This window comes from Doryrhamphus excisus, chromosome 4 (assembly GCF_030265055.1).
Source record: "Doryrhamphus excisus isolate RoL2022-K1 chromosome 4, RoL_Dexc_1.0, whole genome shotgun sequence".
NCBI lineage: Eukaryota > Metazoa > Chordata > Actinopteri > Syngnathiformes > Syngnathidae > Doryrhamphus > Doryrhamphus excisus.
The window spans coordinates 10,628,215-10,641,203 of record NC_080469.1 but is presented as its reverse complement, the minus strand read 5'-3'; the positions used below and the strand labels follow the sequence as shown (position 1 = coordinate 10,641,203).

The following is a 12,989-nucleotide window of genomic DNA, read 5'->3' as shown; positions in this document are numbered from 1 at the left end:
AATTTATTGAGCACAAAATCCCACCATAAAAAACAATACACCTGACCAGTAGCTCATTTCAGCGGCAATAACACGGATGCCAGGATGTTCCAATCACATTTTCAGATGTTTACCAGACATCTGTCTTGCTATGTCCCTTCCTTGGCCAGTATCTACCAGATGAATTTAAATGACAATATAAACTGCACCAAATTGAAAGTAAACATATGGCATGTATGTAGAGTTTGCATTACAGTAAATGAAACGATTTGGGGCTCATTTCCAAGGACAGTAAGAAAGCTCAGCCAGCAGTTGCTAGATGGAATTAAGTTTTAGTATCCAGTAAATCATTCTGATGTGTTTTTTATTTTTCTGGTAATTGAAAGCATTTATGATATTTCTATTTCTACCAAACCCCCTCTAGATACAACAACCCATAATAAAAACACACAGAAAACAGACCGAATACATAAACAACTTGTGAAATAATTGGCAGCATAAGATGTTAAATTGTGCTCACATTTTCTTCATCTTAAGTGCACAACTGTGTAGTCACTGCCACTTTTACAACATGAGGACACTCCCCTTTGCTTTAAAAGCTTTGCCCGTGGCCAAATAGCCACCTCACCTCTGCTGTGATTTTGCATCTGCATCTGGATGCTCAGCCTTGTCCGTCACAGGCCATTCAAACTTCTTGATTCCAAGAGGAGATCTTCTTGAAGTCGTGACAATGGATGTGTGGCCTGGAGTCCTGGCTCTGTCTCTGGTGCTGCAACAGCTGCTGATCACTGCTGTAGCTCAAGGCATTGGTGAGTGTTGGCTATTCACATGCAAACATTTACTGCCAGATTGTGTTATTTTGCATTTAAACCTTCAGGTTGTGGCAGTTTTTTGGGGGGTAAAATAATCACTTTGTATAACTCAAGTGGGTAAAAGGTACAAAGACAGATAATTACTGAAAATGACAATGCTGGGTTGAAATTAAGTAGGATTATAATGAGAATGGGTGCTGTATAAAGGGTGAATTTATGGTCAGAGACAGACAGATTGTTTTTCTGTTTCAAAAAAATCATATTTTTGTCAGACAAATAAGCACCTATAAGGTTTTGGTGTGGTTCCAACCTTCTTACCATGGGAAAGGTAGTTTTGTGTGTCACACATTTGTTGACTTGTGATTGTGTGGCACCATGGGTAAGGTAGTGGTCTGGATGGCTGCATGTGAAAAGCTACTTAGACCATCAAAAGGTTGTCTCCGATTGAGTGATTCTGACTACTTTCAAATCATGTTGCCAGCTTGTATGTTAAATATTTAAATGAAATACTTTGGGAGCAATTAAAACGCTTGGCGGGCCGGATGTGGCTCCCGAGCCGTAGTATATACAGTAGTGAATAATGCACAAATCTTAATGACGAAGGTGGTTTTAGTGTGAATCCAAATTAGGATTTGCAGAGGTTTGCCCCCAACTGTTAGTCATAGCTTTGTTCCAAAGAGGAACAGTTTTAATTGGTAAAGCAGCTCTACCTGGCATTTGAAAATGTTCATATGCAAAAACCTGATTTGCCTGGAAACGGCACACCATTTTTTCCACATCATTTTCCTGTCAGTCTGTGTTTTTCTTGAATCGTGCTCTACGTGAAACGAGTGGGTTGGTTTCAATGGAAAGAGTGGGCTGCTGCTGCTGCTGCTGCTGTCGTTCCTTTCGGCAACTCCAGTCTGTCACTCTATAAAAGACAGCAGGGTATAAACAAGCCCAGTCCCATCACATGTTTACATTAGTCACATACATGTAGGATACATGTAGTCATCGGGGATCCTCCACATCCTTGTACATCCTTTGTATTGTATAAAATTTATTTTTTTATTGACTTTATTTATTTTAAAACTATTCTAAATATGAATATTCATTATCTACAAGTGTGAATATGGGATATCAGTACATGCCAGTAACATGGAATAATCCATTGCATGAGAAGAAAGGGGGAGCGGTCCAAACAATCATGATAGATTACTCACACATGAATTAAGACTAAAAGAGTATCATGTACTTTAAATCAAAGAAAAAAAAAAGAACCATTTTTTCTGAGACATTCTGGGGGCCCGAGGCAATTGCCTGTGTTTGCATAATGGTGAGTCTGCCTCTGGTCACATGCACACACACTGACACCCTGTCGCACCTCATAAAGTCACTCACTCATTTGCACATAGTCCTTCCATGAGGGAAAAATAAGCACCATAGAACCGAGACAAAAGTTGAACTTTGTGTGTGTCCCATTACATCTGGGATAACGCCACATTTTAGAAAAAGAACATTATACAAGCAGTACAATATGGTGGTGGTGGTGTGATGGTCTGGGGCTGTTTTACTGCTTCAGGACGGAAGATTTGCTCTGATAAATGGAACCATGAAAAAAAAAATTCTGAAGGAGAATGTCTGGGCGTCTGTTTGTGACCTCAACCTGACACTAACTTGGGTTCTGCAGCAGATCCAAAACACACCCCAGTGATCCAAAACACACCAGCAAGTCTACCTCCTCTGAGTGGCTGAAGAAAACCCCAAATCCAAACTTGGCACATATACGGGTATTTTTGCTTTAAAGGACCTATTATGCTGTTTTCCACTTTTCTGACCTATAAATATTGTTAGAACGATGACCATGTGACTAACACTCACATGTACATGTGTGACAGTCAGAAAGCTAAGCTAGTAACCTGAAAAATAATTGAATTTTGTTTGGTTTGCGCATTTGAAAGTGAGCCCTGAAAGAAGTTTGTGATGGCTCTGAATGCTCGGGTTCAGATGTTTTTTTTAAACCCTTCCTTATATGTGGGTTCCTGGGCACAAGCTGTCCGCTCTCTATAGGAGTCAACATCTCAATACAATGATGATCATATTGAATGATCATAATAGGTCGCCTTTAAAAGAGATTATGGATCGGTAGGCTGCACGGTGAACAAGTGGTTAGCATGCAGGCCTCTCAGCAAGGAGACCCGAGTGCAATTCCCCCCTCAGCCATCTCTGTGTGGAGTTTGCATGTTCTCCCCGTGCATACATGGGTTTCTCCAGGTACTCTGGTTTCCTCTGACATTCAAAAACATGCTAGGTTAATTGGCGACTCCAAATTGTCCATAGGTATGAATGTGAGTGTGAATGGTTGTTTGTCTATATGTGCCCTGTGATTGGCTGGCGACCAGTCCAAGGTGTACCCCGCCTCTTGCCTGAAGACAGCCCCAGCACCCCCGCGACCCTCGTGAGGATAAGCGGTAGAAAATGAATGAATGAATGAATCGGTAGTTAGGCTCCAGCATACCCCCGCAACCCTAGTGAGGATAGGCGGCATAGAAAATGTCAGCGGTGGAAGACAGCGGGTATGCTGGAGCCTATCCCATTCAATTCTCTATCCTCTATTATGTCCGGTGGGAAAATTTGGTTTAAAATCCAAACAAATCTTGGATAAACCAGCATTGCATAACAGAATATCTGCCCTTAGAGCTTCCATTTACGTTGGTTTTCACCTGTGTTAGTTTACGACCTTCTGGCATCGCCGGACTGCCTGCCAGACTTGCTCCAAGGAAGTTTGAAGAATAAAGGGCGAGACGAGGCTTTCCTGCTGTCCTCCTTCAAACTTCATCAGAAGGTCCCCACGTCCCTGTATAGCATCATTAATCCCCAAAACAACAGCAAGTACCTGGAACTCAATGTGCAGGCCAAGCTGAGCAAGAGTGAGTTTCATTACTGAAACACTGTTAGTGTGCTTGCTGTCTTTCAACATCTCATCTTTCCATGCCTAGTTACTCTGAGGTACCAGAAGGCTGACGGTAGATTTGGCACAACCACATTTAACCACGCCTCCCTGGCCGATGGCAGGAACCACCACATGATGTTGTATGCCAGCGGCCTGAATCGTGGCCCACCTCGCGTCAACATCTATGTTGACTGCAGGCTGGTTCACACGCTGGATGAACTGCCAGCTGCCTTCGGATCCCTCCCACCTGGTACAAACACAGTGGCACTTAGAACGCTGAAGTCAAATGGGCAGGTGAGGTCCATGAATGGGCTTTTTTACAGTATACAGCAGCACATTAACTAATGCTTTAACAATTTGTCTTTGTGGTAAAGGGTGAATTGACTGACATGAAGCTGGTGATAGACGACACCATAGACAATGTGGCAACACTGCAGGACTGCAGATCGGATCAGACTGAAGCTCTGCAGCTGTTGAGTGAGAACATTTAGTTTTACTTTACAGGTCCGCTATATTGCATATATGTGACTCTATTGATCAAATATGCGACTCTATCAATGAAACTTAAACTAGTCAGCTGGCTAAACCCTCGGTGTGCCTTAAAGACAACAAGATCTGGACCTCAAATGTCTTACTATTAAATTCAAATTGAAATCAAAGTCTCACCCACCTCAGAGACAAGACATAACCACCCTGGATGGGCTTGCAATTACCCTTGACAGGAACCTTGATTGGGATTTTTCCTTTAGTTTTTCCTTTGACCGCCAGGCTGGATTATTGTAAATTCCTGTTAATAGGTTACCCTAAGAAATATTTTTATAGACCCTTCAGTTGGTCCAAAACACAGAGTCTTAACCAGAACCAGAAGAGCTCACCTGTACTAGCCTGACTGTACTGGTTACCTGTGAAATTTACAAGTAAGTTCAACATTCTCTTTCTCACATCTAATATCCAATATCCAATATTTAGAGAGCTTTGAGTGCCCTATCAACCAGTATTTGAATTGCACTGCAATCCCAGAATTCACAATTTCCCAGAATTTTTAGAGAATTATAGCCAGGTAGAGCTTTTTGTTATCAGGCTCCTCTGTTACAGAACCATGGTAGTAGTTTAACAGTCAGACCAAAGATACATGGTGTCATGGCCTTCTTTATGTCATGTTCTCAGGTTTCCAGGCAAGCAGAGGTGTTCAAGAGCAGACAACCATGCAGGAATTAAGAAGCATGCTGGCTGAGATGAAGGAGCTGCTCAATGAGCAGGTAACGTGTTGTGCATGCCTGGCCTGGAATATCTTATATGAAACAAATGAACACAAATGGACTATTACACACAATGGGTGGGTATAGAAATGTGTAAACGCGTGCAGAATAAATGTGTGGTGTTACTGTTAAAGGTGAGGAATGTGACCTGAATTGCAATTATGTGTTCTGAGAAAGCCTGTGCAATAAAATCAACTGCTTGTCATAAAAAAAAACGACCTGCTGAGTTTCTGGAATTATTTTGTTTTTAAGGTATTGTGAAACACAAACATTAAAAAAGTTGAAATCTGTAGTACTTTAATGGAAACAATTTATTTATTAGGAAATAAGTCAAACTGTGAGGCAACATCTCAGCCTCAGTTAGCTAAATGAAAGGGGACAACTGCAGAGATGTACGTATATATATATATAATGTATATAATATACAGTATAGCGGTACCTCAGTTTTCATTATTAATCTGTTCGGGAACAGACAAAAAACAATTGGAAATCATGTAAATCCAATGAATCCATTCCCGATACCACCAAATACTAACAAAACATACATGTTATAGAGAATAGTTATAGTTTTACATGCAGAAAACAATGCAAAATAATTATAAATGAGGAATGGATGGAACTTATTGTTGATGCAGACTTCCTGTACGTCCTGCATTGTGAGATCAAATTAAATCATGTTTCTCACCTTCTTTATCAAATTGGTGGCACTCGTGACTTTTTTTGGCCCCGTGGTGAGTTATTTAGCAGTCACACACAATAAAAAAATGCACAGGCAGTGAGTCAGCAACACATAGTTACTTGTTGTTACCATTGTTACCTTTAATACTGTATGAAAACTGAGAGAGTGTACGAAAATCACAGCAAAATTTGTGCCAATATTTTCATAAAAACATTCAAAAATTGGGCGTATAAAAACAATTGACGATATAAAATATTATATTCACCATTTAAAAAAAAGATTGTGAGTCATTCTAAACTGAGCATGATGTCCTTTTGTGTTTCAGATTAAAGAGACCAGTTTTCTAAGGAATACCATTGCAGAGTGTCTTGCATGTGGTAAGCGGCACATGATCATTAAACTTCATGCATAGCACACATAGCACACTGAATTTGAGCCTACGTTGCCTGAAGACAGTTTGAGTGCACTAAGTGCTTGGATGAGTTTGATGTGGGGGAATTTGACTTTAGCCTCATCAGGCACCCCAATGGGACACATTCACTCCTTTTGTGCACATTTTGTATGTAGGTCTCAGTGGCAATCCAACCAACACAGGTCCACCTGCAGGCCAACACGGATCTCCTTCCTGCCCACCTGGGACTTGTTTTCGACAGGACATGTGCATTCCCTCTGCAACAGGGGGCTACCAGTGTGCTCCCTGTCCTGATGGCTACACAGGGGATGGTGTGCACTGTGAAGACATCGATGAGGTACTGAATTGTTCGCAAACTGAACAGCTGTAATTTGTGTGCAGCGACACTAACTAACTGTTATGTTGTGATTCAGTGCCAGCTCAATCCCTGTTTTTCTGGTGTGAAATGTGAGAACACTGCACCTGGGTTCCGATGTGGCAAATGTCCTCTGGGATACAGTGGACCAGAGATAAATGGAGTGGGAATAATCAATGCTCAGGCAAGCACACAGGTATTCACATCACACATCGCAGTGCAAGTAGTTCGGATACACAGAAATGACATAACTACTGTTGTTCATCAAGGTGTGTGAAGATATAGATGAGTGCTTGAACCCACCTGAGATTGGAGGCTGCGTCGCCAACTCCCACTGCTACAACACTATTGTAAGACGGAAAAATAAACTGGAAAAGGCTGCGTGGTCACCAAATAACTAATGTCCATGTTTTATTTCCAGGGTTCCTTCCGCTGTGGAGACTGTAAAAATGGTTTCAACGGAGACCAGGTGAGCGGCTGTCAGGGGACCAGGCTGTGTCCCAATGGTCAGCCCAATCCATGCGACGCCAACGCTGAGTGTGTTGTGCAGAGGGATGGCAGCATTAGCTGTGCGGTGAGGACAATGTTTCATTTGCTCATCCTTTTTGACGAGCAAAGACTGATACCAAGTCCATGCTCTCTATTTTGTGTGTCTCTATTTTAGTGTGGAGTTGGATGGGCTGGCAATGGCTACAAGTGTGGAAAGGACACCGACATTGATGCGTATCCTGACAAGAATCTTGAATGCAAGGACAACAACTGCAATAAGGTTATCTCTCTCTTGTTGTATCTCCACGTACCTACCTTTGAATTACATTTATAGTATCTGATTTCTTCTACTATCACAATATGAATGTAATTGGATACACTTTAGAGTAGTCAGCGTACAGCTTGAATTGTAGTATACTATCCACTAAAAATGACTCAGCCCACAGCCACAATTGAGTGCACCTCACAGTGACCATATCCAAAGTGTGAAAATAGAGTGTAAGCACCATTCTCTTGGGCATGGGATTCACCATAGATTGTTGCTAGAATCTTCTTCCAGTTCCCCATAATGACATCATAGACGTGAGACACCTTGACATCCTCCATCTTCCTCTTGATGATGATGACACACAGGTGATCATTTGGGTTCAGGTCTGGAGATATACTCACCTTGGGCTTCCTCAGCAAGGAATCACTTGTCATCTTAGATGGGTGTCAGGGTGTCAAGTCACTATTGATGCACTACAATGTTGACGGGGATGTCATACAATATTGTGGCCAAAAAATCCGAACTATCCCTTTAACATAAAAAAGGAGTCAGTGCCTCACCAGCCATGAACCTCACCGCACGTCGATGTCACTCAGATACTGTAACTACTTACTACTACTACTTTCGGATCTGCTGGATTCACTAATGAGTGTGTTTCAATGTTGTTCCCAGGACAACTGTGTGTTCGTTCCAAATTCCGGCCAGGAGGACGCTGACAGGGATGGGATGGGTGACGCCTGTGATGAAGACGCAGATAGCGATGGCATCATTAACAAAGACGTAGCTAACACATTTCTCCAGGCAACACCTCAACGTTACTTTGCAGAGTGTTTGAGCTGTGTTGTCCTGTACTTCAAAGGACAACTGCTGGTTGGTTCCTAATGTGGACCAAAAAAACAGCGATAAGGATGTACATGGCGATGCCTGTGACAACTGCAAAACAGTTGACAACCCATCCCAGAGAGACACAGACAAGGACGGGCTGGGAGACGAGTGCGATGACGATATGGACGGGGATGGTAAGTGTGTGCACTGTGCTACTTCAGTGCACTTAAATGGCTGTATTTACAGTGCTTCATTTTTCTAAATGTCATGGAGTGGCTAGGGTTTTCATGGTTGAATAAGTGGATCATTCCATTGCCTCATCATGTATTAAAAGACAGTTTGTGAGTCGCCTAACCAGTCATGTTAAAGTTAAAGTAAGGATGGATGGACATGTTTTCCCTGTCTTGGCAGAGCTTTATCTCCTTACAAAAAACCCTACTCCTCAGTCTGTTTCCAATTTTCACCTCTCTTGTTAGGTCATTAATTATACATTCAAATTAACAGCTCAGGCGTCACCAGTTCTGCTGAAAAAAAGATGTTCTGAGTGGAATTGCAGCAGGAGTTTTCACAGGCTTTCCTCCCAAAAGTCCCTTAAATGCCCCTTCTCATGTTTTCCACTGAAGTTTGAATCTTTGTTTCCCAGGCATGTTGTGTTCTGGTGAATACTCCTGGTTGGATTGTTTAATACTTGCCCGTGTCTTTCTCTTCTCTCAAATATTTTCCATCAGACCTCAGCCAGGCTTTGAGGCCCACTGGAAACTATTTGACCTATGTATTAAAAACACACGGACAGTTGGTCATCTACTCCGCTATGTGAGGATTTTCTAGACACCTCACATTAATAATTTCTATGTGTTTATCTGTCAGATTTGAAAAATAACATTGACAACTGCCCACGAGTGCCCAACCAGAACCAGGAAGACAAAGACAATGACGGGGTGGGAGATGCCTGTGACAGCTGTCCAGATATGCCCAACCCTAATCAGGTGCCAAACAATCTCTCTCCTCACAAATACACATTTATGTATCCTTAAAACTCTCACAACCCCTTTTTTCCCTCCTTATCCACAGTCTGACTCAGATGATGACCTTGTAGGAGATACCTGTGATGACAACATAGACACGTAGGTACTTGGATTATACACTTACACCAGACACAAAAATGTAAACAAAGGAAATAATGTACCAGTAACAATTAATAAGAATTATTTTTTTTAAGTTGTTTTATTTGTGACTAACACATATAATAAAGACGTTGCTGTAATGTTCAGAGAGCCCCTGAATGCAACTAAGTGTTGTCTTGTGACAATGAAAACTTGTCATTTCGAGGAGGACTAGAGATGTGTTTGTGTGTTGATGATACATATATATATATTTAAGTTGGAATTATACTGTTTTTTGTGTATTCAGGTTATAATATAGTTATAAGTGAGTGAGGTGCACTATTGTGGGGGGTCTTGAAATGGTGTGCATGCTTTTTGTGTTAATTACACAACATTTTTTTTTTACGTGATTAATTAAATAAATTTGTTACTGCCATTAACACACTATTTTTGAGTAATAGTCTTGCACACTGCAAAAAGTAAAAATGTAAGCAAGATGAAATCAAGTTCAAAAGTGTCTTTGAGCATGACCTGATGAAGCCAACGACTGAACAGTCCCTGTGATTGATTGAATGCCCCAACAATAGTATGACCTGGATGAATGGGAATATATCAGTGGAGAGTGGTCCTGGAGCTGGAACTAATTGATGTGTTACAACACTTTTATTACAAATGTTGATCCGAAATTGTTTTTCTAAGGCTGGACTTCCTTATATGGGTGTGCCCCAGATACAAGCTGTGTGGGACCAATCGCTGCGTAGTGGGCATGCCTGGAGGCAGGTTGTGGGTGGAATAAATGACAGGAAATACAGCTGGAATTGCTCTATAGGACTACGCAACTCAATACAAAGGGCTGAAAATTAGCGTCATGGGATAGGTCCCAAACGGCTCTTTTGCTGCTAAAGGTTGCCGACCCCTGGCTTAAATACATGCATTACATATGACACTTATTTATTCCAGCAATAGCTATAAATGCCAATTGATGCATTCATCCATATTTTGGATATGCTATTTCACCCAAAACATGCATTCATGTATATTTCCTTTAATTCCCATGAAAAGTTTGACCTTCCTCTTCTTTTTAGTGATGGTGACGGCCATCAGAACACAAAAGACAACTGTCCCAATGTCATCAACTCCTCCCAGCTGGACACAGACAAGGATGGCATGGTATCTACCCTTTTCTTTGTCTTCAATCAATTTTTATTACAGTATACTGTATGTTATTCTTACAGTGTCTCATTCTCTTGTCAGGGAGACGAATGCGACGATGATGACGATAATGACGGCATCAAGGATGATGATGACAACTGTAGATTGGTGGCCAACCGAGACCAAAAGGACTCTGATAGTGAGTTCAGTACCATGTTTGGGACTTGGTTGGTTAGTTACCTATATCGGTTATGTCTGTGTTTCAGGCGACAACGTCGGAGATGTGTGTCAAGGAGATCTTGACAAAGACAACGTCACTGACATCATCGACCACTGTCCAGAGAACGCTGAGATCACCCTAACGGACTTCAGAGCCTATCAGACCGTAGTCCTGGATCCAGAGGGGGAATCTCAGATTGATCCCAACTGGGTAGTTCTTAACCAGGTAACCAACAACAAAAAGCTGCTGCTTTAAAAAAAAAAAAAAGCTTAAAAAAAAGCTTTTTTAATGCATTCACGGCAGAAATGGGAGTCAAAGATCCTCTATATGACAGATTTTAGAAATCTGCTGCAAAAAAAAGTTTTTAACTGAACTGGTGTGCTAGTCTGATGTCATTCATTTGGTTGGCAGGTTTCCATTTGAATAACCCTCTTCCATAGGATTAATTATTTGTTACATTTTCTGTGGTTAAGAACCTTCAAACTGGCCACAAACTGTGGAACTTATTATATGGCACATAAAGATGAAAAGATTTCTTTCTTTGGCCCTTCAGTAAAGTATTTAGGATGGGATGTCAATGTCGGAATATCATGAGGTTACTATGTTTTGTTCACACAGGGGATGGAGATAGTCCAAACCATGAACTCTGACCCTGGTCTAGCTGTTGGTGAGTTTACATCTCATTTTTGTACATCCCATGGAACATGCAGTTTGAGAAAAATAAAGAAAAACATAATTGCCAAACCTGCTAAACCAGGGGTCTCAAACTCAATTTACTTGGGGGCCACTGGAGCTTGGGTCTGGGTGAGACTGGGCTGCATCAGGTTTTCCAAAAAACAAAACAAAAAAAAAGCGCATTTTTTAAAAACAAACATTTTTTAAAAACTTCGCTTTGGTTGGTTCTACAAGAAAAGCTCTGATATCTTACTTTTTATTTTTCTACACAAAATAAGATGAAAAATAAATAAACAAATCAAGAATAAATAAAATCAATCAATCAGTAATAAATAAATAAATATAATAATAATAATAAAACGGCAAATGAAAACTTAAGAAACCACATATAGTTGGTGGGTAGACAAATTATTTTTTTCAGATTAAAATTAACAAAGCATTGTTAGAGCCCTGTAGACATGACAAAACATGACTATAGTCACATTTATACTCTTTTTATTTACAACATATTGCGCAACTGCAGGGTCTTGAGATACATGCTAACTTGCAAACTAGAGATCTAGCGACCTGAACGGTAGCCTCCAAGTTATTTCCTTTAAACTTAATAAGCCAAAAACTTACCACTTCCACATGGATAGGGAGGATAACTATTAACAGTTATTTAACCTTTAACATGAACATTAATCAAACTTAATAATTTTTTCTGGGTACATGATACCATACAGCATCCATATCAAACTCTCGCGGGCCGCACTAACATTAAACTTTCATATCAAGGCGGGGGCCTCAAACTAGTGTCCTGCGGCACCTTTGGCCCGCGAGTTTGAGACCCCAGTGCAAAACTACCATCAGTTATGTTTAAAGGTGAAATGAACTGATTTTTAGTTCTCACGTGAGAAAGTAAATGCCCCTCTGAAAAGCCCATGCCCTCTGCAGGCTACACAGCCTTCAGTGGCGTGGACTTTGAGGGAACGTTCCACGTCAACACTGTGACGGATGACGACTATGCCGGATTCATCTTTGGTTATCAAGACTCGTCTTCCTTCTATGTGGTCATGTGGAAACAGACGGAGCAGACCTACTGGCAGGCCGCACCATTCCGAGCTGTGGCCGAGCCAGGAATACAGCTGAAGGTACCTAGATGTGTGCTGTCTTGCTTATTTACTCTTATTTTGTGTCAATCTCCCCATCAGGCTGTCAAGTCCAAAACGGGACCCGGTGAGTATCTGAGGAACTCCCTGTGGCACACCGGAGATACACCGGAGCAAGTCCGTCTCCTTTGGAAAGATCCAAGGAATGTGGGCTGGAAGGACAAGGTGTCCTACCGCTGGTTTCTCCAGCATAGACCTCAATTCGGATATATCAGGTATCGAAGCACATGCACACACCCTTTTACACTATCGCAAACTAATTATGGTCTGTCTTGTTAACAGGGCTCGCTTTTTCGAGGGATCAGATCTGGTGGCGGACACAGGCGTGATCATTGACACCAGCATGAGGGGAGGCAGGCTGGGTGTCTTCTGCTTCTCACAGGAAAATATCATCTGGTCCAATCTGAAGTACAGATGCAATGGTGAGTATCAGTGCAGATAGTCCCGCAGGAAGTACAAGCATGTTATCATGTTTACACTCTTTCCCAACCTTGCAGATACCATTCCTGATGACTACCAGTTGTTCAGTGCCCAAAATGTCAACTAAAGGCTAAACGTTCACTTGGGGGCATCATATACTAAACAAATAAAGTGTGTATCAGCAGGTATTGAGTTTTTTTTATACACCGTTTCCAGCAGTCTTACTCCAGTGTGTATCATTGGAGCATTATATGATGT

At 41.4% G+C, this 12,989-nt stretch overlaps 1 protein-coding gene across 2 annotated transcripts; it reads left to right on the top strand.

Annotated features, from left to right (window-relative positions):
* Positions 1–603: 603 nt before the first annotated feature.
* Positions 604–12,952, top strand: thbs4a (thrombospondin 4a). Of its 2 annotated transcripts, none has more exons than XM_058071014.1 (23): positions 604–788; positions 3,503–3,700; positions 3,770–4,017; positions 4,098–4,200; positions 4,891–4,982; positions 5,987–6,038; positions 6,256–6,410; positions 6,487–6,624; positions 6,698–6,778; positions 6,850–7,002; positions 7,093–7,197; positions 7,858–7,965; positions 8,045–8,204; positions 8,878–8,996; positions 9,082–9,134; positions 10,199–10,283; positions 10,368–10,464; positions 10,532–10,710; positions 11,104–11,152; positions 12,097–12,293; positions 12,354–12,526; positions 12,594–12,733; positions 12,809–12,952. In XM_058071014.1, the coding sequence occupies exons 1-23, from the start codon at positions 710–712 to the stop codon at positions 12,856–12,858; spliced, it is 2,814 nt and encodes a 937-aa protein (XP_057926997.1). In that variant the 5' UTR covers positions 604–709; the 3' UTR covers positions 12,859–12,952. The 2 variants fall into 2 exon arrangements, with proteins under 2 accessions (XP_057926997.1, XP_057926996.1); XM_058071013.1 differs by having other exon boundaries at positions 6,229–6,410.
* Positions 12,953–12,989: the final 37 nt, after the last annotated feature.

Bases quoted from the DNA above. Each gene is read 5' to 3' on its own strand.
- thbs4a (XM_058071013.1), top strand. From the start codon at position 710: ATGGATGTGTGGCCTGGAGTCCTGGCTCTGTCTCTGGTGCTGCAACAG. The intron at 7,003-7,092 runs GTGAGGACAATG...TCTCTATTTTAG, and splicing joins ATGGCAGCATTAGCTGTGCG to TGTGGAGTTGGATGGGCTGG. The intron at 12,527-12,593 runs GTATCGAAGCAC...TCTTGTTAACAG, and splicing joins CCTCAATTCGGATATATCAG to GGCTCGCTTTTTCGAGGGAT.